The sequence below is a fragment of the Nerophis ophidion genome, linkage group LG01, assembly GCF_033978795.1.
Source record: "Nerophis ophidion isolate RoL-2023_Sa linkage group LG01, RoL_Noph_v1.0, whole genome shotgun sequence".
In the NCBI taxonomy this organism is placed as follows: Eukaryota; Metazoa; Chordata; class Actinopteri; order Syngnathiformes; family Syngnathidae; genus Nerophis; species Nerophis ophidion.
The window spans coordinates 92,602,162-92,629,103 of NC_084611.1; the positions used below are offsets into that span (position 1 = coordinate 92,602,162).

General features: G+C 39.6%; 2 protein-coding genes across 2 annotated transcripts in view; one reads left to right on the plus strand and one right to left on the minus strand.

Moving 5' to 3' along the window:
- LOC133562346 (E3 ubiquitin-protein ligase ZFP91-like) lies at positions 1–25,202 on the plus strand. Its single transcript, XM_061916451.1, has 12 exons — positions 1–817; positions 5,195–5,235; positions 5,331–5,417; positions 5,581–5,620; positions 11,043–11,147; positions 11,207–11,305; positions 11,385–11,588; positions 11,654–11,704; positions 14,766–14,844; positions 17,870–17,984; positions 19,600–19,699; positions 19,772–25,202. Exons 1-12 carry the CDS (start codon positions 444–446, stop codon positions 20,505–20,507), a joined length of 2,031 nt encoding a protein of 676 aa, XP_061772435.1. The 5' UTR covers positions 1–443; the 3' UTR covers positions 20,508–25,202.
- The window catches only part of si:ch211-113e8.11 (uncharacterized), an 8,574-nt gene continuing 6,017 nt past the window's right edge, over positions 24,386–26,942 (minus strand). The window contains exon 2 of the mRNA XM_061916490.1: positions 24,386–25,793. Within this exon, the coding sequence (XP_061772474.1) occupies positions 25,211–25,793 (583 nt within the window). The 3' untranslated portion in view covers positions 24,386–25,210. The remainder of the gene's footprint in view (positions 25,794–26,942) is intronic.

The window sequence follows — 26,942 nt, forward strand, 5'->3', positions numbered from 1 at the left end:
ACCGGGCAGCGGTTTTCGCAGATTTACACAGGACGGTGAGCGACTGCTAACGCGGCTAATGAGCACTCCGCTCATTTGTGGATCTGCTGAAGCTCTCGTCGGTTTACTTTACGCTCAGTTCATGTTTGGCTTAAAGGAGACGCAATGAAAGCACACAAAATGGCTGCGACCCGGGGCCGCTCCAATAAGTAGGTTTACTATAGCTTTAAGAACGCTGCTTCTTTAAGATTATATCGGTTTATTCCCGAGGAGGCAATTAAGAAAAGTTTTAATTGAACAATCAAAAAAAAAAAAAATCTGTGCGTGTAGTTTGCGACGATCCTAGCGCATGACGAGAAAATGTCCCAGTGTTGGATAAAGGCCTCCTGCCGTCAACATGTCTCCTTCCTGGATGTGCGTTAGTCCTCCGGACTTCTAGTGCGGGAGCGAAGGTGCGATAAACGATGGAACCGACTGGCGAGCGAAATGAGGACGCAAACAAAGGCGACGCGCCGGTGCGCCACAAGGCCGCAGAGCAGACCTCGGCCCCTGTTGGAGCCGTCACCCCGAGGAAGACGCAGAGGGAGCGGGGAGCCCCGCGCGGCAGACCCGGCGGCGCTGCCCCTCGGACGGACGTCAACGGGGCCGCGACACAGCAGGGCACCGGGAGGGTCCTCCGGGACCGCTCCACCCGGGCGGTACCGGCCTGGCTGAGGGACAGCAGGAGCGAGGAGGACGAAGACGAGCCGGGCGCCGACAAGCGGAGGAAAGTTCCCAACTCCCGGCGAAGGAGAAACTGCGAGTCCGTGGAGGCTGCTGGTGGCGGCCAAAACCTTGAGTAAGTTCCAGCCGCACCAACACTTGGCTAATTACTACCCAGCGTTTCAAAGCCTGATTCGGCCAGAAACACGCCTTCGTCTGCAGCTTAGGGAGGAGCAAAACTCACCTGCCGGCGTTTTAGTCTGAGGCCCCGTTTACACTAAGCCGGATAAGGTTATCCAGGGTAAATCCCACCTAACTTTATCCGTGTCCACACACAACAATGCCGCCGTTTAAAGGCCTACTGAAATGAGATGTTCTCATTTAAACGGGGAAAGTATATCCATTCTATCTGCCATACTTGATCATTTCGCGATATTGCCATATTTTTTGCTGTAAAGATTTAGTAGAGAACATCGACAATAAAGTTCGCAACTTTTGGTCGCTTATAAAAAAAGCCTTGCTTGTACCGGAAGTAGCAGGCATGTGCGTGTGATGTCACAGGTTGTGGAGCTCCTCACATAGTCACATTGTTTACAATCATAGCCACCAGCAGCTAGAGCGATTCGGACCGAGAAAGCAACAATCTCCCCATTAATTTGAGCGAGGATGAAAGATTTGTGAATGAGGATATTGATAGTGAAGGACTAGTAAGAAGAAGAAAAAAAAAAGAAAAACGGCGATTGCAGTAGGAGCGATTCAGATGTTATTAGACACGTTTACTAGGATAATTCTGGAAAATCCCTTATCTGCCTATTGTGTTGCTAGTGTTTTAGTGAGATTATATAGTACCTGAAAGTCGGAGGGGTGTGGCCACTTGTGTAGTGACCGCCAGTATCTCCGTGGGAGGAGGTAATAGTCGCCGCAGCAGCTGCAGGAGGACGCTGACTCCGCTCATAACTACGGTAAGAGCCAACCTATTACCACAATTTTCTCACCGAAACCTGCCGGTTGCCATGTGGTCGGGATCCATGTTCGCTTGACCGCTCTGATCCATAGTAAAGCTTCACCTTCGGGAATTTTAAACAAGGAAACACCGGCTGTGTTTGTGTGACTAAAGGCTAAAAGCTTCCCACCTCCATCTTTCTACTTTGACTTCTCCATTATTAATTGAACAAAATGCAAAAAGTCAGCAACACAGAAGTCCAGAATACTGTGTAAATATGCGATTAAAGCAGACTACTTATAGCTTGGATCGGGCTGGAAAATAATGTCCGCTACAACCCGAGACGTCAAACGCACGCGTCATACAGGTCATCATACCACGACGTTTTCAACACGAAACTTCGCGGGAAATTTAAAATTGCAATTTAGTAAACTAAAAAGGCTGTATTGGTATGTGTTGCAGTGTTAATATTTCATCATTGATATATAAACTATCAGACTGCGTGGTCGCTAGTAGTGGCTTTCAGTAGGCCTTTAAGAGCAGTGATGTGCTGTCAGGGGAGGCGAGTGGGGCAGTGCCTCACCTTGCCAACAGGTGGTTTAACCATGAGATTAGCAAAAACGAAGAAATAATATAAAAAAAGTTTGAATATTTCTCTTTTGGTCACACTTTCTGTGTGATTGTGGTGTGGTTCCTGTTTATTTTGATCATTTTCATGGTCAAAATCGCAGAAATTCCGTGTTTCCTGATGAAAATAACGTGGCAGACGAGAAGTGAGGCAGACACAGGTGGTGCCCCCTGAGGCGGACGCGGGTGGTGCCCCCTGAGGCGGACGCGGGTGGTGCCCCCTGAGGCGGACGCGGGTGGTGCCCCCTGAGGCGGACGCGGGTGGTGCCCCCTGAGGCGGACGCGGGTGGTGCCCCCTGAGGCGGACGCGGGTGGTGCCCCCTGAGGCGGATGCGGGTGGTGCCCCCTGCGCCTCCTGAGGCTGACGCGGGTGGTGCCCCCTGCGCCTCCTGAGGCAGACACATGTGGTGCCTCCTGAGGCGGACGCATGTAGTGCCTCCACGGCTACACACAAAGAGTATATAGCGTGTGAATGCTTGTTGCCACGGGGAAAAGGCAGGCCATGAGGCAGCAAGTACCTCTGCCTCACAGAAGGGGGCGATATATTGTCAACTTGCACTTCACTGCCTCAGCAGTACTCTGACTGGCCACACTGGGAGAAGTTGTAGCAGACACATGTCTCTCCAGCTGAAGCCAGACTTTTTTTTCCTCTTTTTTTTTTTTTCAAACTGTATTTATAGCAAACGCGGCATTTTTATTAGAGTAAGCCAGCGTTTGTGGGTGTTTTTTGTCCAATGCAAAAATGTTCTTTTATTGCTTGGAATGACATTGAATTAAATGAATGTGTCTGCAAATATGGAGGATTATATACTGTATCCAAGATGAAATACTTCTCTAAACTGGACTTTAAGACAAAATGAATGTGATCAGACAAAGTGCGTTTTCACAGAGGATAGCTATTGCTGTTTCACATACAAATACAGAAAGGTAATAAACGCTCAGAATACTTGATTTGTTTTGTTAACAAAACTCGCTCTTTTGCCTTCACCTTCATTGTCCATTCCTTTTTGGTGACTTTATATACTCTGGACCTAAACATCGAGTCTGTGACATGCTACAGTCGGCTTTGCCAGTCCAAAAGCATTCGCCGTTTTCCATAGTCTTCCCTCGACGCCCAAGTAATACAAAGAGCACACGCTACCTTTTTTGTTATCACATCCACGGGAGCTCGCATTCTTGTTGGTACTCCTTCGACAAAAGGACGCAGTTTTTCGGTAAGTAGAATCACAGCTGACCTGGACAGTATACACTATAAAAACACTGCATTTTATGGTAAAAGAAAAACGGCAGCTCAGTTGGTTGAATTATAACATTAAAAAAAAACAGTGCTACTGTTTTTCTATTTCCATTTACAGTAATAGGCTGTAAAAACCACTACAACTTTACGATAAAATTATTATTTTATTTTACAATCAAATCTGTTTTGTACACAATGCATACAATAATCAAATGTGTAGGCCAGTGATTCTCAAACTGTGCTTAAAGTTCAGTTTTATTTTCCTATATTCAAACTGTGTTACTGTTCAGACTGTGTAATGTTACAGTGGCCAAAATATTTAAAAAAAATTGTTTTAAATAAACGCAGGCCTTGTTTTTAATGAATACTTACGCCTACTACGCTACTGTGTTTTATTGTTGGTCATTTCGGAGGTACTTAGAGAGCCCAGTTTTTTCTGAGGTGGTACCTGTTGAAAAATAGTTTGAGAGCCACTGGCATAAGCAATTATAAACTGTACATGTATTTGTGGATATACATTTATTTACATGCGGCCCTCTGAGGGCCACCTTAACTGCAACGTGGCTCTCAATTAAAATTAATTTGACACGCCTGGTATAGATGGTCGTTTTCAGCCATTTTGGCTCAACATGCACTCGTGGAGAGAGAAATAAATACAATCAATGTTAATTGATTGGAAATTTCTCTTGCCGTTAGCTCAGTTACAAAATTGCTTTATTATGAAGCTGGCTGTGGCGCGTTCTTTCTGATGTCACTTCCTGTGTGGTACACGGTCTTTCTGGCGTCACTTCCTCTCCAAACTCAGTTTGTATACGATCAATGAGTCCATACAAAGCTAAGACCCGGAGATTCAAGAAATACACGGTGCACTTACCTGTGTAAAAAATTGTCCGAGGAGGGTTACCTTAAACCAGTGGTTCTTAACCCTTTTTTTAGTGATGTACCCCCTGTGAACATCTTTTTAATTCAAGTACCCCCTAATCAGAGCAAAGCATTTTTGGTTGAAAAAAAAGAGATAAAGAAGTAAAATACAGCACTATGTCATCAGTTTCTGATTTATTAAATTGTATTACAGTGCAAAATATTGCTCATTTGTAGTGGTCTTTCTTGAACTATTTGGAGAAAAAAGATATAAAAATAACTAAAAACTTGTTGAAAAATAAACAAATGATTCAATTATAAATAAAGATTTCTACACATAGAAGTAATAATCAACTTAAAGTACTCTCTTTGGGGATTGTAATAGAGTTCCATCTGGATTCATCAACTTCATTCTAAACATTTCTTCACAAAAAAGAAATCTTTAACATCAATATTTATGGAACATATCCACAAAAAATATAGATGTCAACACTAAATATTGCCTTGTATTTTTTTTTTCCACAGTTTATGAACTTACATTCATATTTTGTTGAAGTATTATTCAATAAATATTTTTATAAAATATTTTTGAATTGTTGCTATTTTTACAATATTTAAAAAAAATCTCATGTACCCCTTGGCATACCTTCAAGTACCCCCAGGGGTATGCGTACCCCCATTTGAGAACCACTGCCTTAAACGATGGTTTAGTGTGGCTGAAACAAGGCTGAGAGTAAATAATTATTCGTTTAAGGGGTTGTCCGGCTTAGTGTAGACTTGGCCTTAGTCCTAATTATAAACACCCTCATCTTTTTAGGCTAATCAATCTTCTCTATTCTGTGTAGGTCTGCAGAGGAACCCAAGAAGCCCTCCACTGATGCTGAAGGTAATCAATACATTTAACTGATCCTCGTGGCATCATATTGTCAAACTGAGACATGGCATGTATAATAAACTTTTAATGCCGCTCCATCACTCCAGCTCCTCCCACCCAGAGCCGAGGCAAGCCTTCTCCCGGCAGAACCAAGTCGGTGTGCAAGACTGAGCCTGGGACTGAGAGTCAAGCCGGTGAGCAATTTGTTGAAAGACCTGAAGTTTACAGTCGTCAACCTGACCCACTGGAAGTTGACTTCTGCTCCTAAATCCACCCGTCCCTTTACTTTCTACCACATGGGGGAGGCGGCGACGTTGTATTTACAGCTGCTTTTTGTTTTGCTGTGTTTTTGTTAAGCTGCTGCAGAAGAGCTGAACGACAAAGACAGGGATGACATGTGAGTATTGTATATTTTGCTGCTGTTGCCAGGTTAAAAAGGGACATATCCTGCAAAACTAGAGTGCAGATATTTGGCATTTCTACATATATTAGTATAATCTTTTTTAAATCTGTATCTGCATTTTTATACAACTATGTCATTGTATGTTAAAAAAAAAGTAATTAGTATAGGTGTTAAAAAAAAAAAAGATTTTCAAAGGAATCGCGTTTCTTATTTGTAACAATTCTTAGTCTATTCAAAAATTTATTTTTTTAATCTGTCTTGTCCAACCACTCAGGCAAATCTCACTGTTGATGTCGATGCCCATGTTTACTTTAGGAAAGACAAGTGTCGAATACTTCTCTTGTTGCCTTTTTTGTCTTTCAATCAATCAACCAACTTTTACTTATATAGCCCTTAATCACAAATGTCTCAAAGGGCTGCACAAACCACGACGACATACTCTGCTCAGATCCCACATCAGGGCAAGTTTTTGACAGCAAAATTTGATTTAGTTTTAGTCATAGTCTTTTGACTAAAATGTAATTTAGTTTTAGTCATAATTTAGTTATTTAAATTGTTTTAGTTTTAGTCGACGAAATATCATAAGATTATAGTCGACAAAAACTACAGTAGATTTAGTCGACTAAAGGGTAATATGTAAACTTTCCCTTCAATTTCTGAAAGTCAAAGCAAAACAGCGGAAAAATCACCGATACAAGTCGTATTTTCATGAAAATCATGTCTCAAATTTAGTATTTCACGAGGAAGTCGTGTAATAAACGGGATAACGTGGAGTGAGTTGTATGTTGTGGAAAATGCTTACCTGTGTGTGGATTTCGGGGTGATTCGACTGTAAATGGCGCTTCAAGTTTGTTGTGTTTTTCCCCGTAATCCTCACGCTGCATTTCTTACACTGCGTCTTGTTATCTTTGACGTCAAATATAAAATTTCCCCATATGTCTTCTCTCCTCTTCCTCCCCGGCGTTGACATGTTGTCTTACGTTTAGGTAACTTCCTTACCACGTCGCTGTGATTGGTTCTCTTCCCAACTCCTCCTAACGAAATGAGTTCCAACTGGATCTCGTTTCTGGCAGACATTTTCGTCTCGTTTTTATTCGTTGACGAATATGTCAATACACCTCGTCATCGTCTTAGTCCACGTAAATTATTTTTTATTTAGTTATTGTCTCGTTTTAGTCAGAAAAAAAAGGTCGTTTACGATAACTATGATGAACGTTTTTCGGCAACAAAATTAACACGGGCCAGGAAAAAAAACTCAACCCAACGGGAACAACAAGAAACCCTGGAAGTGACCACAGATGAGGTGACCGTTGCAATGGATGCTGAGTGGATAGGGTTAATAACGTGAGAGTCCAGTCCGTAGTGGGGCCAGTAGTGGATTCTCCTGCATGTAGACTAAGGATGCACCGATTAATCGGTAACCGAATATATTCGGCCGAATATGGCAAAAAAAGCCACGTTCGGCCTTCGGTGGAATGAGTTAAAAACAAGGCCGAATAGTGGCGTGTGACGCAATTATTTGACGCGGTGACGCAATCAACCAAGGTGCAGTGACGTTGGGATATGTTGTGTACCTGTATAAGTGTATGAGGTTACAAGCACACACTTATTGAGATTTAGTGGGGCCTCTGTTTACATTATTAGCCTGTTGTGTAGGCTACCTGTATAAGTGTATGAGGTTACAAGCACACACTTAATTGAGATTTACTTGAGCCTTCTGTTTACATTATTAGCATATCTACTGTGGCTAAGCAGACTTTTGCCAAAAGGACAATAATTCATTTGTTGTGGGTTTATCCACTTTAATGCACTTTACTTTTTTTTTAGAATGCATGCTTTGTTTGAAGGCCTAATATAAATGAAAAACTTTGTGCTTTTTTTGAAAAGCAAAGGCTACTGGAATATTAAAAAAATGTCAATATTCAATAAAAAATTACTTTATTTGAAACACATGTCTAAATATTTATTCTAGGCTATTTATGCAATATTAAAAAAATGGTGAAAAACTGCATTCATTATTCGGTATTCGGCTTTTGGCCAAGCGTTTAAAATTTATTCGGCTTCGGCCACAAATTTTCATTTCGGTGCATCCCTAATGTAGACGCGTCATTGGGCAGGCAGTGACCTCACTGACTGATGCATAAACAGTGGTCCAACCTGGGTCCCGTTTTGGAACAGCTAGCGCAAGTTCTGTGGAGGCTGGGCAGAAAAGAGAGACGGCGGATCAACTGGTCTAAAAAAGGGTTTATTTAAAGGCTAGAAAATACAAATGAGTTTCAAGATGGGACTTAAATGCTTCTACTGACATTCCTAGCTGTTACCATTAGGGCATGCCAGAGTACTGGCGTCCAAATAGAAAACACTCTAAAGCCCGAAGACTTTTGTTGGGATCTGGGAATCACTAATATGCGGGAGTTCTTGGAAAGCAGTTTTCTGACTGGGACAAATGGTACAATACAATCAGCAAGGTAGGATGGAGTTGGGCCCTTTTTAGTATTTTATACCTACACTGCAAAAAGCCAGTGTTCAAAAACAAGAAAGAAATACAAAGTTAGGAGTATTTTATTTGAACTAAGCAAAATGATTTGCCAATAGAACAAGAAAATTTGGCCCATCAAGACTTTCCAAAACAAGTAAAATTAGCTAACCTCAATGAACCCAAAAATACCTTAATGTAAGCATATTCTCACTAATAACAACTGTACTACTATATGAGTATGTATTTTCTATTGTTTCATTGAAAATCAAACAGCAAAGTCCATTCGGCTGTCATCTGTGTTAATATGAGACACAATTTTGTTAAGGTCATGATTTTTTTTTTCATGCTTGAAATAAGAAATGATTACTTTAAAAAAGTAGTTTTATACTTGTTAGTGTTGATGACACAGCTTTGCAACAGTTTATATTCTACTTTCAAGCATGTTTTACTCGATATAGGCTATAACATCTCAGCAACAAACTAATATCTTACTGCGATCATTTAGGACCAAAACCCTTAAAACAAGTAAAACACTCTAACATAACATCTGCTTAGTAAGAAGAATTATCTTATCAGACAGAAAATTAGCAAATATCTCCCTTATTTGAGATATTTAATCTTACTTAGATTTCAGTTTATGCAGTGTAAGTAGTAAAACCTTAGTCTCCTCTCAAGTGCACAGGACGCCAGTGCAGGTGAGCCAGTATAGGTGTGTGTATATACAGTATTTATAGGTATATGCAGTATAGGCGTAATCTGATCAAATTTTCTTGTTCTTGTCAAGCCTAGCCGCCGCATTTTGTACCAACTATAATCTCTTAATGCTACACATGACTTTAATAAATGTTTGTGTAAAATATTATCAAACAAAACCAGTTTTCTTTTTAGTAATATATACATTTATCACAGCTGTTATTGTATTTTATAGAGGAATGTATTTAATCAGAACCGGCACCCGAAGTAGTTAAAAAGTATGGATTTTGAATCGAGAATCGATTCTGAATCGAGTTGTTACACCCAAGAATTTAATCAAATTGTGTGTTGCTCAAAGAGTCAGAGCCCTAGTAAATAGTAATAAACACTGCTCCAGCACCAGATTGTTTACCCTGCATTAGTAAAGTTAACTTTTTGTAGGAGCCCATACATGTTTTAAATTCATTCAAGAATAAAATATACTCTGTCAATAATTGCCCCCAAATGTTTTGATATCTGATAGAGCTGTTATTTGAGTTCTTGTGATAATTGTTCTCCGGTCTGCTTTCTGCGGCGGCCAGATCCCTCAACCCCTGCCCTCCTGGCAGCAGGTCTCCCCTGTTTACCTGTCATTATTATTTTTTATTTATTTTTTTGCCGGGGAATCCAGTTTTTGTCCTTTCCTGCGTTTTCCCGGTTGCGGTTTGTTTGTTTTCACCACAGCAGCGATGGAGTCCTTCAATGAGCCTCTGTCCACAACACTTTGTAGCACGGGCTTTTGATTGATTGAAACTTTTATTAATAGATTGGACAGTACAGTACATATTGTGTACAATTGACCACTAAATGGTAACACCCCAATACGTTTTTTCATCAATTCATGGTACAAATATATACTATCAGCATAATACAGTCATCACACAAGTTAATCATTAGTGTTTATACCGTATTTCCTTGAATTGCCGGCGGGGCGCTAATTGATTTAAAACCCCTTCTCACTCCGGCGCTTACCAAAGCCATGCGGTAAATTTAGGACTGCACTTAAACATTTGAGTGTGATGTAAGGATACAATGATGAAAAGCTCATTTAATTAAAAAAAAACGTTATTATGGTCTTACCTTTACGTATAAATGAAGTCCATGCGCAGCTCCTTCTGATCAAAAGCATCGATAACTTGTTTATAGACGTCTTCCTTATCTTTCTTCAGTTTTAAAAGTCTCTCTGTCTCGATGGAGATCTTCCTTTATTATATCCTGCTTCGATTGAAAGTCCAGTTTGGAAAACTGTTTTATTTTAGATATGTAATCCTCCATGTTAAAAGTGCAAGTGAGAGGGGAAAAAAACCCCACATGCTGCTCACTCTTGCTGCTTGTTGTCACTTCTTCTGCAGCCGAGTAGTCGCAAGAAGGATCACTAGCGCCCTCTACCACCCGGAGGCGGGAGTCATTTAATGACTCATATTTGACACACGCAGCTACGGTATATTAATAAAACATAGCTACTTACTGTTCTTTTTAGCATATTCAATAGCTTGGACCTTAAATCCTACTGTATAGCTCTTAATCTTCTTCCCTTTATGCGATTTCAAATAATTGATATCAGCCTCCTCCATTTTGAAAATTATGACAGGTGAAGTGTCACTCGTCACGTGACGAGTTTGACCCGGCGGAAATCCTAGGCATGCGCTAATTATTTTGCCAAATGAATTTGACCCGGCAGTAATTCTAGGCAGGCGCATACCTATATACCTGGTGGTATTTCAAGCAAATATGGTATACATTGAATTATTTACAATCCGGGGGGTGGAATGCGGAGGGAGTTGGGTTGTCAAAAGAGTGCAGAGAGTTTCATGTTCTGTGATTCAATCAAATAATGAGATTGTTGACAAATGGGAGATTATTATGTAAGTAAAGAAGCGCTGGCAGCAGCTCACACATTGTTATACTTTGTGTAACATCCAGGAAGAAATGATGTCAGACAGCTTTAAAAATGTCTCAGCTACGATCAAACTAACAAACAATTTCAAGCAGTACATATATTTTTTCTGTCAAAATGAAAACAAATCAATGACATTTAGTGAAAACATATGAAGTAGTTCATTGACACACATCATTTCCAGGTGTTTGCGGGCCAGATAAAATGATGTCGCAGGCCAGATCTGGCCCCCGGGCCCTGAGTTTGACACCTGTGCACTAAGTGTAAAAAGAGGTGGAGTTTTTTGCTAATGTTCTATTTCATCTCAGTGAAAAGGAGAGGAGGGCTGCTGCTGGTGTTGGTCCGGTGCTGGATAAGGAACCTCAACTTCAGGATGACATCATTGACTTCAGCTATCAATCACAGCCTCCCAGGTAAACACTCTTGCTGAATGCATATGATCATTTTTTTCAAATAGTTTTGTTTTTTTTAGTGTGGCAGAAGAAGAGGATGCTCCCAGCAGCGACGAAGACGTTCCCTTCCGAGACGATTTAAACGATCAGAGCTACGACCCAGAGGACGGGAGATTTGTGTACGCCTTGGAATACCCCACACTTGCGTGGTCATCTCCGTAAAAAGGTAACAACAATGTTCTTGTTGTCTATTTTCAGGGATTCCCTCAAGCCAAAGCGCAGGGTTCCTCCTCGGCAGAAGGACAAGAAAGACAAGGAGAAAGTCCCCAAGAGAGAGATGGAGGAGATAAAGACAGAAGGTTCGGACAATCTGGACAGCGTGGAGGAGGAAGTGAAGCTGGAAGAAGCCACAGCAGCAGCAGCAGCAGAGGAAGTGGAGGAGGACCCAGACGGTCCAAGGAAGTAAGCGTCCTTCAACCACAGGACACCATACAATTCTTACAATTCAACCCTTTGTCTTCTGCCAGGAAGGGACGGCGGAAAAAAGATGACAAAACACCCCGGCAGCCAAAAAGAAGGTACACTTGTTTGACATGTAGGGAGTTTTGTCTACCTGGTTGTAGACCAGTAACAATAAGCAGGGTTTAGTGTTGTTGTTATCTTAAAGTTTACGCTTGAAAGTAGAGGTGGGAATCTTTGGGAAACCCACAATGTGATTTGATTCTTGGAGTGACGATTCAAATCAGAATCGATTCTAAATTTAACACAATTATTATTTGGTGTATTCATTTTAGTAAGATCTTTTCAAAACAGGCTACAGAAGCTTTTAGTGGCTGCTGGTGTTTGTATTATACGCGTAGTGTTGGCTGGAAAAAACTTTTTTAATAGATTATTTTAAAAATCAAAGAATGTTAATCTTACAAAATAAAATACATCAACTCCTACCCAATCCCAGCTTTACACTACTTAGGATGTTCAAAGCAATAGTGAAGCCATACAAATAATAATATTGCACCACAGTTTGTTTATTCCAGCAATTAGATTTACACGGTGGAACTAATAGTATGTTATAGGCTCATAACATGCAATAGATTTCAAGACGTTTTTTGTCATGATTTTGATTATTAAGGCTCATTAGTGTATGAAAACCTCAAATTGTAAATTTCAGAAAATGTTGTGTTTTCAAGAACTGTAAGCCACAATGATCAATACAACAAATACAAGCCTGACAGATCTCACTTTGCATGTAATGAGTTCATATCACATATTAGTTTCACACTTGAAGTTGAATTGCTGACATGAATGGACTTTTTATAAGGTAGTCTACATACAATACTAAAACAAAGCAATAATAGTTATTCAGTATTTTTTAAGGTATTCTTAAAAATATAAAGAATTTGCACACTTGTTTTTATTTTCAAAAATTATAAATACATTTATAATCTGATTAAAATATAAATCACAATATGGATGTGAATTGATTTCTTGAACACCCCTGCTTGTAAAGTCACGATGAGCAATAATCGAATGTCTTTTACCTGTGCAATACTAAAAAGGTGAGGGAAATCTAGGACATGTCCTGTTTTGACGTCCTGTCCTGAAATAATTTTTTTTTTTTAGAAAGTGATAAAAATGTCCTTGTTTTTATTGTTTTTCAACGAGGATCAATAAATAAATATATATATATATATATATATATATATATATATATATATATATATATATATATATATATATATATATATATATATATATGTATATGTATATATACATATGTATATATATATATGTGTGTATATATATATATATATATATATATATATATATATATATATATATATATATATATATATATATATATATATATATGTATATATACATATGTATATATATATATGTGTGTATATATATATATATATATATATATATACATATATATATATCTATAGATATATAGATCGATTGATAGATATTTTTTTGTTTGTCGAAGTAATATTTTTGATATTTACTAGGAATGTGAACAACTTGCGATTCGAATCCGATTCTTAGTTTATGGTTTAATTTAGAGTAAATTTTTCATTCAACTTGATTTTAAATTCAAACCGATTCACGCCCCAAAATTTGGTGTAAAAATCCATCCATCCATCAATCCATTTTCTACCACGTGTCCCATTCAGGTCGCGGGGGGTCGCTGGTGCCTATCTCAGCTGCATTCGGGCGGAAGGCGTGTACACCCTGGACAAAATGAGAAATGTTTTTCAAAATAGGTTACAACGTACGAGTAAAAAGGGCCTAAAGTATTTTTTAAAAATAGCTTTTTAAAAATATATCTCCATCCATGCATCCATCTTCTTCTGCATATCCCAGATGGGGTCAGGCAGCAGCAGCCAAGCCTTGTCCAGCTCTCCCCAACATGCTTTGGGTCTCCCTGGTGACCTCCTCCCAGTCAGACCTGCCCTAAACACCTCCCCTGAATGCTTTAAAAAAAAAAAAAAAATTGAAAATTAAGAATCGATTTAAAATTTGAATAAATAAGAATTGTGATTCAGCTGTGAATAGATTTTAAAAATCTTTATTGAAGATGGATTTGCTAAGTTATTTTTTGTAATAGAACAACGTTTTATCCTTACAGCGTACGGATAAAAATTTTAGATATATTGAAATGATAAAGTCATGTTGTTTTGGGTGCATGACGTACAGTAGGTGGACAATGTACACATCGCATATGCCGTCCGATTAAGTTCAGGCATATACCGTATATTCTGGACCATAGGGCGCACCAGATCATAAGGCACACTGCTGATGAACCGGTCCATTGAGGTCTATTTTTACACAAAAGGTGCACCAGACTATAAGGTGCATTAAAGGGGTCATATTAATATTCTTTTTTTCCTAATGTAGAACACTTCCTTGTGGTCCACACGCACATTTTCAGGACTTATGCAGATCCCAAATACACATCAACAGGTACTAGAAGTTAAGAGAAGTTGGTTTTGCATAATATTGCGAAACAAAACGCCAGATAATGTCTTACCTTATACACACAGCATAATAATACTCTTATGTTGAAGCACAGTACAATCCATCAAGCGGTGTGGCTTCATAGCTTACCAAAGCCCCTACTAAAACATTTTTATAGATTTTGGAGCGCCGTGTGTAATGTTCTATATTTTCAATGGAACATATAAAATGTTGCTGTTTACTTGAGTCATATTGCAGTCTACACGTATCTCTTATGTGTGACTGCCATCTGCTGGACAAACTAATCATTTCACCATGTAACAAATAAAATAGCTTCGAGGTCGGTAAGCACAACCAAAATTCTTCCGTACATTAGGAGCATCGGGTTTTAAGGCGCAGTGTCGAGTTTTGAGAAAATAAAAGGATTTCAATTGCGCCTTATAGTCAACAATATATAAAAAAAGATATGGTTAACACAGTATAAAGTGAAACAGAGGTTGTTATTGCTGATAATGCAGATGTGTTTTTTTAAATAAACAATACACTACCAACCATTGTATTCTAAATCAAACTCAACAATGTATTTTTATTAAATGTTTATAGACTTTTTGGGGGCTAATTGAGTGTGAATATATTCCAAGCGTGTGGCTGTGTTGCCCCTAACATGAATGTGTGCAGGAAGAAGCCCCCGGTGCAGTATGTCCGCTGTGAGATCGAAGGCTGCGGAACCGTTTTGGCTCACCCTCGTTACCTGCAGGTGAGCGCAACGTGCCGGAGCTGTTTCCATTCACTGTTGGTTTTGTTTCATCACGCAACTCTTACAAAACGAATGGGCTGGAATTCGATGTCTCGCAATGAACCACAGCTTCACCTTGCCGGCATCACTCGTGCAGCTCCAATCCATGTCACGACCATCCCCCGCCCCCCGTGCTCGACTGCACAAACACTCGAGATGTTTAGACTACAATGGTTGAATCAATTAAAGGCCTACTGAAATGAGATTTTCCTATTTAAACGGGGATAGCAGGTCCATTCTATGTGTCATACTTGATCATTTCGCGATATTGCCATATTTTTGCTAAAAGGATTTAATAAATAACATCGACGATAAAGTTCGCAAATTTTGGTGGCGAATAAAAAAGCCTTGCCTTTACCGGAAGTAGCAGACGATGTGCGTGTGATGTCACAGGTTGTGGAGCTCCTCACATCCTCACATTGTTTATAATCATGGCCACCAGCAGCAAGAGCTATTTGGACCGAGAAATTTGAGCAAGTATGAAAGATTCGTGGATGAGGAAAGTTAGAGTGAAGTACTAAAAAAAAAAAAAAAGGCAACGGCAGTGTGAGCGTTTAAGATGTTATTAGACACATTTACTAGGATAATTCTGGAAAATCCCTTATCTGCTTATTGTGTTAATAGTGTTTTAGTGAGATTATAAAGTCATACCTGAAAGTCGGATGGCTGTGGTGAACGCCAATGTCTCTGAGAGAAGCCGAGGAGCCAAGATCACAGGAGGTCGCATAATCCACTCAAGTCTCCGGTAATTTTCCCATCCAAAAACTTGCTGGTTGACGTAGAGAAACTTGTTCGCTTGACCGCTCTGTGTTAAAGCTTCACAACAAACAAAGAAACACCGGCTGTGTTTTGGTTGCTAAAGGCATCTGCAATCCACCGCTTTATCCCAACAGCATTCTTCTTTGACGTCTCCATTATTAATTGAACAAATTGCAAAAGATTCAGCAACACAGATGTCCAAAATACTGTGTAATTATGCGATTGAAAAAAGACGAGTTTTAGCTGTAAGTGGTGCTGGGCTGAAATGTCCGCTCCAACCAATAACGTCACAAGCACGTCGTCATAAGCGTCATCATTCCGCGACGTTTTCAACAAGATACCTTGCGGGAAATTTAACATTGCAATTTAGTCAACTAAAAAGGCCGTCTTGGCATGTGTTGCAATGTTAATATTTCATCATTGATATATAAACTATCAGACTGCGTGGTCAGTAGTAGTGGCTTTCAGTAGGCCTTTAAATCAATACTTCCTATACAAGCTGTACACAGTTGTCTATCTGTGTGGGATAGGTTTCAGCCCCCCCTGCGACCCCGAAAGGGACAAGCTGTAGAAAATGGATGACTGGAAGTCATAATTATGAGATAAAACGTTCAAATTATCAGATAAGAACGTCTCCAATATGAGATTTTTTTAATGTCATATTTAGGTGATTAAAAGTCATAATTATGAGAGAAAAAGTCAAAATAATGGAATAAGAACATTTAAAATATGAACAAAAAGTCATAATTATGATGTAAAAAGTCTACATTATGGGATAAAGTCATAATTATGAGAAAAAAAGTCAAAATCATGAGATACATTTGTATCATTAAGACTTTTTATCTCATGGTATCGACTTTCTAATATCATAATGGCCCTGTGATGAGGTGGGTACTTGTCCAGGGTGTACGCCGCCTTCCGCCTGAATGGAGCTGAGATTGGCTCCAACATCCCCGCAACCCCGAGAGGGACAAGCAGTAGAAAATGAATGACAGGAAGTCATAATTATGAGATAAAAAGTTGAAATTATCTGATTATGTCTCAAATATGAGATTTTTTTAGTCATATTTATGTGATAAAAATTGAAGTGAATTATATTTATATAGCGCTTTTTCTCTAGTGAATCAAAGCGCTTTACATAGTGAAACCCAATATCTAATTTTTACATTTAAACCATTGTGGGTGCCACTGGGAGCAGGTGGGTAAAGTGTCTTGCCCAAGGACACAACGGCAGTGACTAGGATGGCGGAAGCAGGGATCGAACCTGCAACCCTCAAGTTGCTGGCACGGCCACTCTACCAACCGAGCTATACCGCCCCAAAATCCAAATTATAAGATTAAAAGTCATAATTAGGAGATAAAAAGTCAAAATAATGGAATAAGAACATTTTAATTATGAACAAAAAGTCATAATTATGTGATAAAAAGTCTACATAATGGGATAAGAAAGTCATAATTATGAGATAAAAAAGTCAAAATCATGAGATACATTTGTATGAGTAACACTTTTTAACTCATAATATCGACTTTCTAATATCATGATGGCCTTGTGATGAGGTGGTGACTTGTCCACGACGTACCCCGCCTTCCGCCCGAATGCAGCTGAGATAGGCTCCAGCGACCCCGAAAGGGACAAACAGTAGAAAATGGATGGATGGATGTTGATCTCAATGTTGGAGATTATTTTCATGCAAAACGTGCAATGCTGCAGTTTTGTCGACAAAAGTATTCTAGCAGAAGAATTGCTTCTTAATTCAGTTCTTTGAAAATGATTGCGTAAAAAGTATAAATTATAATTGGTCTAAAAAGGAAAACATACAATAAGAACTTTGCTAAGAGTAATCTGCAGTGTCAGTTCAAACTACTAGGTTTTGATTAGATTAAAAAAACCAACTTGTTTTGAATGATCTCTGTCAATTGTATTCAATGTTAAAAAAAAAAAAGTAATGAAAAAAATCAGAAATTGAATTTTTTATGAAAAAATCTTGGATTTTTGTTAAGGGACAGAATTATAATTAATGTAGTTTTTTTTTTTTTGTCTGTATATTCTTTACTAAGTGAAGATGCTGCATCACCAATGAATGTAGCGCTGCATTAAACTACTGCCTCTCCCCCCACTGAATGGCCCCAACATGCATATTGTTGGAATATGGGAGGAAGCCGCAGTTGTGGATGGCTTCTGCAGTCCTATTTCATCAAAGCGTTTAAGGCTTTTTCTGCTTCCCAGCACCACATCAAATACCAGCACTTGCTGAAGAAGAAGTACGTGTGTCCTCATCCTAACTGTGGAAGGCTTTTCCGTCTCCAGAAGCAGCTCCTCCGTCATGCCAAACACCATACAGGTACTCATTTGGCCGTTCAACACATTTGTGGGAGGGCTGGACAATTATTTTCGACTTTGGCCTCTCAGGAACATTGAAATGTATAATAATCAGAAACAAACATTGATGGGCCGCGCATTGTGTGTGCAAATTCCTCAGCTTGTCACGGTGACAGAGATGAGTGAAAACTTGATCTTGACTACTCGAAGTCTGGGATGTCACCTTGGTTGCTAATGTATTTTCCAGACCATTTGGTGCACTGGATTATAAGGCGCACTGCCGATCAGCGGGTGTAGTCAGGTCTATTTTCATGCAAAAGGAGCACCGGATTATAAGGCACACTAAAAGTGGCTTATTAGGGACCGATGTCCCTTTGGGACAGAGGACCCTATAGAATTTCTAAGGTTTCATTGTCATTATTAGGGACCGATGTCCCTTGGGAGAGAGGACCCTATTGTATTTCTAAGATTTTATTATTATTATTCCACCGCCTCTTTGAGTTGTAATTTGACCCCCTTAACATGCTTCAAAACATACCAAATTTGACACACATCAGGACCAGCGAAAATTACGATCTAATCAGAAAACCAAAACTCAAAATTGCGCTCTAGCGCCCCTAGGAAGAAAACACAGACAAAACTGTCTGTAACTTCCAGTAGGAACGTCGTGGAAACATGAAACAAAAACCACTATGTAGGTCTCAGTTAGACCTATATTTCATACACTCATACCTCCCAGCTAAAATCAACAGGAAGTTTGCTATACCCACTTCAATACAAAAGTTGGCTAAAAAATGTCGCTTTTTTTCAAACATTATCTCCTCTGAGGCCGTTTGTCGTTTCGGCTTCAAATAAGCACAGAAGAGAAATTGAACCCTTCTGATTAAAAGTTGATGAAAGAGTTTAAATTACTACCCAGGTTTGGATTTTATGAGCCCGCAAAGAACCATTGCGCTGCTGCTGTTTGCACAAAATGGCGGATTCCTGCTCAGACAAAACTGTAGGACTGTCATACACACATGAAAGAAAAACCTCAATATAGGTCTCACTGAGACCTATATTTCATACACTGACCGCCTCCAACTAAAATCAACAGGAAGTTTGCTATTCCCACTTCAATACAACAACTGCATTACATTCACCATGCATTAGAGTCTCAAAATGGCAGCACCAAGGCGTCCTTATAAAATGCCCAAGCCACTTTACAACTGTTATTACTATGAGACTGATGTATAACACATGTGTATACAACTTTTTCTCTGTGTAATAATCCATCCATCCATCTTCTACCGCTTATCTGGGCTTGGGTCGCGGGGGCAGCAGCCAAAGCGGTCCCGTCCATCGTTGCTTGCAGCTTTAATTACTAAATGTATTACTTCTTTAAATTTTGACTGAAAAGTTGCTTGTCGTGCATGTTTTTTAAACTACATTAAAAAAAATAAATAATTTGCCCCCTTTAGTGCGCCTTATAGTCCGAAAAATACGGTATATTCAAAGTTTTGGTGGTAAAAAAAAAAAGTTGTGTTTTCAAATGAATAAACAATGGTGATTTCAATATCGATCCAAAAATAATGGTGATTATTTTTTCCATAATAGTCCAGCCCGAATGGTTCCAGTTCTGCTATGTTGTTTTTCAGACCAGAGAGACTACATCTGTGAGTTCTGTGCTCGTGCCTTCAAGAGCTCGCACAACCTGGCGGTGCATCGCATGATCCACACGGGAGAGAAGCCCCTCCAGTGAGTACCTTGTGGTTTAGGGAGTTCGACTCCCTCCCTACGTGTGATTTCAACCCTCTCTCGCGCTCGCAGGTGTGAGATCTGCGGCTTCACCTGTCGCCAGAAGGCCTCCCTCAACTGGCACATGAAGAAGCACGACGCCGACGCCTCCTACCAGTTCTCCTGCTCCATCTGCGGCAAGAAGTTTGAGAAGAAGGACTGTGTGGTGGCCCACAAGGCCAAGAGTCACCCCGAGGTGCTCATAGCCGAAGCACTCGCCGCCAACGCCGGCGCCGTCATCACGACGCCAGCGTCACTGCTGGATCTGCCCGCCAAACCCCCGCAGGCGACGGCGGGTCAGGACGGCCACGTGCAGCAGGTGTTGATCCAGGACCCTCATGTCGACCGGCAGGCGGCTCAGGTATCCCAGCAGGTCAACCACCAGGTGGTTCTGGTGGATCAAGACCAGACCCTCCACGCCATGCAGGTGCCGGTGACCATCGCCCTGTCGCCCATCGACCCGCCCTCGCCCGCCGACGCCCAGCAACCCTCGCACCTTCAGCTCCAGATGCCCGTGCAGTTCGTTCAGCCTCTCCAGTCCTACCCGGCCCAGCAGCAGAACCAAGGGCCCATCCTGCAGATGACCTTCCAGCACGTGGGCCCGTCCCAGCAGATCCCGGTCCTCGCCGCATCCTCCGCCGGTAAGGAAAGCTTCGTTCCGGACAATCCCGCGCTGGCTCCCTCCAGTCCACCGGGGGGAGCCGCGTGGGGGCAAACTGAACGGGGCGGCGCCCTAAATGACGACATCGTGCAGCTGACCCTCATGTGAACGCATTTAACGTCGAATCGCAACACGTAATCGTGAGCGTTTTTAGTCAAACCGGTTGCCTTTGTACATAATCGTCTTCACGTTGATTGTTCTTCCGCAATACGATCATATATACAAACTTTGTGTTGGCTTACACACCCCAGCATTTTAGCAACTGTCCAAGTCTTAAGTCACGTCTTTATTTATTACCTTTTTCGTGTGTGAAATGTTTGACAATAGGGCTGCCACTAACCTTTATCTTCTCAAAAATGTCACAAAACTATCAAGTAAAAACAATGACTTTTTTATGCATATTACATTTTTTATGGTCCTTAATGAAGCATTTTCTAGCATCAAAATGACTAATTGGACTACAAATATGAATAGTACAGTTGTATAGGCCACTAGAGACAAGCAAACCAATCAGATCACATTATTCAGTATAGTGGACACTGATTGGCTCAGCCTCAGGCAGCATACATTTATAGGATTAAAAGAGTGTCACTAAAGGGTGTTATTTAGGATAGGACAGACTTTATTTATTAGGAGTGTGACTCTTTGGCCACCGAACTATTCCATTCAGAATTGATCCTGGATTCAATGTTTAATTTGGTATAATAATTATAATTAAACTTTTCTAAATGGGTTATAAAGACATGGAGATGGCCTAAAAAGGATTTTAATTTTTTTTTAAATAAAAAAAAATTGATTTTAGAATTTTGATGGATAAAAATTGCAATTTGGACTTTTCGTATTTCCTTGAATTGCCGCCAGGTATATAGTATGCGCCTGCCTAGAATTACTGCCGGGTCAAACTCGTTACGCAAAATATTATTTTTATTAATGCATGTTTAGCATTTCCGCCGGGTCAAACTCGTTTCGCCAAATAATTCGCATATGCCTAGAATATCCGCCGGGTCAAACTCGTCACGTCACGAGTGACTCTTCACCTGTCATCATTTTCAAAATGGAGGAGGCTGATTTCAATCATTTGAAATCGCATAAAGGGAAGAAGATTAAGAGCTATTCAGTAGGATTTAAGGTCCAAGCTATTGAATATGCTAAAAAGAACAGTAAGCAGCTATGTTTTATTGATATACCGTAGCTGCGTGTGTCAAATATGAGTCATTAAATGACTCCCGCCTCCTGGTGGTAGAGGGCGCTAGTGATCCTTCTTGCGACTACTCGGCTGCAGATGAAGTGACAACAAGCAGCAAGAGTGAGAAGCGATCCTTTATTTTTTCCTGTCGCTTGCACTTTTAACATGGAGGATTACATATCTAAAATAAAACAGTTTTCTAAACTGGACTTTCAATGGAAGCAGGAGGTAATAAAGGAAGATCTCCATGGAGACAGAGAGACTTTTAACACTGAAGAAAGATAAGGAAGACTTCTATAAACAAGTTATCGAGGCTTTTGATCAGAAGGAGCTGCACATGGACTTCATTTATAAGTGAAGGTAAGACCATAATAAAGTTTTTTTTATTTTTATTAAATGTGCTTTTCATGATGGTATCCTTACATCACACTCAAATTTATAAGCGCAGGCCTAAATTTACCGCATGCCTTTAGTAAGCGCCGGAGTGAGAAGAGGTTTTAAAATAATAAGCGCATGCTTGCCTTTACCGCATGCCTTTGGTAAACACCGGAGTGAGAAGAGGTTTTAAAATAATTAGCGGCCCGACAGCAATTCAAGGAAGTACGGTAAATCGATTTTTTGTGCTCCCCTACACTGGAATAAATGTCCCTCTTAAGAGTTAAAAAAATGGAAGTTATTTTTGCTTGTAATGAGCAACAAAATCTGTCAAAATGGTTTTGGTTAGATTTCTTAAAATACAACATTATTTTTAAGCTTGAAAAACTTCAAATTGATGTAGAAATGATCAATTAAAACTTTATACTTACTATTATTGTGAAGTTTTGTGTCTTCTAACAAACTTGTGATGCTCAAAAGTAGTATTTTAGTCCTTCTAAAAACAAGTTCTTATGTCTCACTGAAAAATTAATATTCAGGGAATTGTACTAAGTTTGTTTACTTGGTGAATGTGTCCCGTCTTTTATTTATCCCAAAAAGTTAAAACTAGGGCTGTCAAATTATTATTATTTTTCATATTTTGGGATTTGGATGAATCATGATTGTTCTCAGGTGATCACTCGCCTGCATAATGAGAAAATAGGATTATAATTGTAATTATAAGGAAAATAATTAGGATTAGCCAAAGAAAAGAGGCCAATATTTGTACACAAAAGCCATTTTGTTGTCAGAATGTCACCCAGGATCAGTTTACTTGAATGCATGTCGTGTATCTTTCACAAAACCTGGTAACAGTTTTATTCAAAGTTTATTTCCGGATGTATCAGTTAGCCGGCGAGACCATCTTTGTACTGATGTTTGCATTGATCTGATCTCGGCAAGTACACTCAAAGCAGGGGTCACCAACGCGGTGCCCGTAAGGACCAGATGAGTCGCCCGCTGGCCTGTTCTAAAAATAGCTCAAATAGCAGCACTTACCAGTGAGCTGCCTCTATTTTTTAAATTGTATTTATTTACTAGCAAGCTGGTCTCGCTTTGCTCGACATTTTTAATTCTAAGAGAGATAAAACTCAAATAGAATTTGAGAATCCAACAAAATATTTCACTTGTTTAAATAAATTCATTTTTTTACTTTGCTTCTTATAACTTTCAGAAAGCCAATTTTAGAGAAAAAATACAACCTTAAAAATGATTTTAGGATTTCTAAGCACATATACCTTTTTAAATACCATCCTCTTCTTTCCTGACAATTTAAATCAATGTTCAAGTAAATTTATTTTTTTATTGTAAAGAATAATAAATACATTTTAATTTAATTCTTCATTTTAGCTTCTGTTTTTTCGACAAAGAATATTTGTGAAATATTTCTTCAAACTTCTAATGATTTAAAATAAAATAAAAATATTCTGGTAAATCTAGAAAATCTCTAGAATCAAATTTAAATTTTATTTCAAAATCTTTTGAATTTCTTTTAAATTTTTGTTCTGGAAAATCTAGAAGAAATAATGATTTGTCTTTGTTAGAAATATAGCTTGGTCCATTTTGTTATATATTCTAACAAAGTGCAGATTGGATTTTAACCTATTTAAAACATGTCATCAAAAATATATATTTATTGTGAGAAATCATTAAAATGATCAGTGTTTCCACAAATATAAATATCATTGATTATTAATAATAACAGACTTAAAGGTAAAATGAGCAAATTGGCTATTTCTGGTCACTTATTTGTGTATCAAACTGGTAGCCCTTTGCATTAATCAGTACCCAAGAAGTAGCTCTTGCTTTCAAAAAGGTTGCTGACCCCTGACTTAAAATAAATAACATGATTAATCCAAGTCTTCATAATTAATACCATCATTTTTAATCACATGAGTTAACTCATTCATTTTGACAGCCCTAGTAAACACATGGAATGAAAGGAGCTATACTTCTGCCACGTAACATTTTTACACACAAGTCAAATGGAAAAAGTAGGATTTAGTAAGTAGTAAATATTTGGGCACCAAACAATTTGATCCAATTAAACCGATTCCTGGGGTGACTATTCGATTCAGAATCCACTTTCTATTCAAACCGATTCTGGCAATGTAATGTTTGCTATAATGAAACTCTTTCAAAGCAGGTTAGAAAAGCTTCTGGTTGCATAAAGATGACATAAAAACTTATTTTTAAAAATTTATTCTGATAAAAAATGATATTCATCAAAATTGAATCGATTTAGGAAACAAATCCTGATTCAGATGTGAATTCTTTTTTTGCCCCCCTATTTATATCACCATGGGGAAATGATTTTGTTGCAGTGCGGATTCAAAAAGTATTAAAAGCAGAAGTTCTGCCACCTTGTTTGGGTTAAAACCATTGATTGATTGATACTTTTATTAGTAGATTGCACATTACAGTACATATTCCATACAATTGACCACTAAATGCTAACACCCCAATACATTGTTCAACTTGTTTAAGTCGGGGTTCACGTTACAATTCTAAAGGGAAATTTTTAAAAAATAAACCTAAGGAAGACATAAAAGCACAGAGCTGTTTGTTGCAACCTGCTGACACTTCAGCGGCGCCATTTTCACATACAGCTACAAAAGTCACATGAAAATGACGGGCAGCTCACAACTCCATTCAGAATCTATTCTCCACTCAAACCCATTCTTACCAAGTTTGAGTCATAATGGAACTTTTTTAAAATAGGTTACAGGTTGGAAAAAAATGTCTCTGGTTGCAAGGAGATGGCCTCAGAACTTATTACAAAAATTCTCGTTTGAATTGACTTTTTAAATTTGTTTTAATTGACCATTTAATTTTTTTAATTTGTTTTAATTGACTTTTTAAAACACTTCAAATGGCGTTCATCATGGCACATACAGATGGATCAATAAATATTGACTTCGGGGGGTGAAAAAAAATGAAGTGAGCAAGTGAAACATGGGCCTAAAACGGATTGTTATTTATAAAAAAAACCTAATGTTGCAGAAAATGTTTGAGTCCTACTTTGCGAAAGACAGGTTGATCACGGTCATATCAGGAACCAATTAATGAGAGGACTACTCCTGTGTATATATTGATGAGTATATAGGGTGAAAGATGTCAGTAGTAGTAATATCTTGTACTGTACATACTTATTAGTACAGAACATGTCCCTTCATCAGCTGGAAATAAAAGTCCTAACAGTATTTATTTCTCAGTACATGTTGAGTTTTTCTTTGCCCCTCAGCATGTTGTACTGCTTCATGGCTTGTTTGGGCGGGATCAGCGTGTCGCTCACGCCCACCCTCCTCTTCTTGCCCCGCCGACCTTCTGACCCTTCCGGCTCCGCCTCTTTCCGAGGCTCGTCGGAGCCGCCCGGTCCGCCCTCGGCCGGACGGCGGTCGCCATGGGCGACGGCCACCGTCTGAAGATCGCTGTCGTGCGCGAACTTGCACTTGATGCCGAATCGGCATCGTCCGTCCTTCCTGTAAGCGGCACAGATCCTCTTGCCGCCGATCTGCGAGGGCTTGGCGTGCACGGTGAGCGGCACGTGTTTCTGCAGGGCGCTCAGCTTCTGCTCCGCCTGCGCCTTGAAGGGGTTGGCGAACACGCTGCTCTCCGTGCAGGCTTGCAGGCGGGGCGGGGGCAGCTTGTACGCGGGGGGTGAAGCGGCCGGACGTGGTTTGGGCGGCGCCGGGTGTGGACTCTCGTGGTCGGACTGATCGGACTCGCTGGACGCGGGCTCCAGTAGGAAGTTTCTGGTCTTTGAGTCGGGTGCTGCTCCGTGGAGGAGGTCCCTTTTTGGAAAAGCAGCGTTAGAAGAGAACCAACCAGTAACGTGTCCAACTGGAACAGTAAATGATATATATATTAGGGATGCACCGATTAATCGGTAACCGAATATATTTGGCCGAATATGGCAAAAAAAGCCACATTCGGCCTTCGGTGGAATGAGTTAAAAACAAGGCCGAATAGTGGCGTGTGACGCAATTTTTTGACGCAGTGACGCAATCAACCAAGGTGCAGTGACGTTGGGATATGTTGTGTACCTGTATAAGTGTATGAGGTTACAAACACACTTATTGAGATTTACTTGACCCTTCTGTTTACATTATTAGCCTGTTGTGTAGGCTACCTGTATAAGTGTATGAGGTTACAAGCACACACTTAATTGAGATTTACTTGAGCCTTCTGTTTACATTATTAGCATATCTACTGTGGCTAAGCAGACTTTTGCCAAAAGGACAATAATTCATTTGTTGTGGGTTTATCCACTTTAATGCACTTTATTTTTTTTGGAATGCATGTTTTGTTTGAAGGCCTAATATAAATGAAAAACTTTGTGCTTTTTTTGAAAAGCAAAGGCTACTGGAATATTAAAAAAATGTCAATATTAAAAAAAAATCACTTTATTTGAAAAACAGGTCTAAATATTTATTCTAGGCTATTTATGCAATATAAAAAAAATTGTGAAAAACTGCATTCATTATTCGGTATTCGGCCTTCGGCCAAGCGTTTAAGTTTTATTCGGCTTCGGCCACACATTTTCATTTCGGTGCATCCCTAATATTCATGCATGAGGATTATTGCCATGCTTTCCCTGGCTGTTGGAGTTTTTCCTTGCCCCAATGTGGAGACAGATCAGGGATGTCGTGAGTTTGTGAAGCCCTCTGAGGCACGAGTGACTATGTAAATAAACGGATTACCACCATTGAATCCAGACTATAAGCCGCTACTTTTTTCTTACGCTTTGACCCCTGCGGCTTAGAAAACGACGCGGATAATTTATCGATTTTTCCTGGTTGACGGCCAGAAGGCAAGTACCGTATTTTCATCACTACAAGGCGCACCTAAAAACCTCAAATGTTCTCTAAAGCTGACAGTGCGCCTTATAATCCGGTGCGTCTTATATATGGACCAATAATTGAGCCACAACAGGTCTCACA

What these genes read in the sequence shown, in the direction of transcription:
- LOC133562346 (XM_061916451.1), top strand. Translation starts at nt 444, where the DNA reads ATGGAACCGACTGGCGAGCGAAATGAGGACGCAAACAAAGGCGACGCG. An exon ending in GCCCTCCACTGATGCTGAAG is followed by an intron (nt 5,236 to 5,330) that starts GTAATCAATACA and finishes CCATCACTCCAG; the next exon opens with CTCCTCCCACCCAGAGCCGA. An exon ending in TGGGACTGAGAGTCAAGCCG is followed by an intron (nt 5,418 to 5,580) that starts GTGAGCAATTTG and finishes GTTTTTGTTAAG; the next exon opens with CTGCTGCAGAAGAGCTGAAC.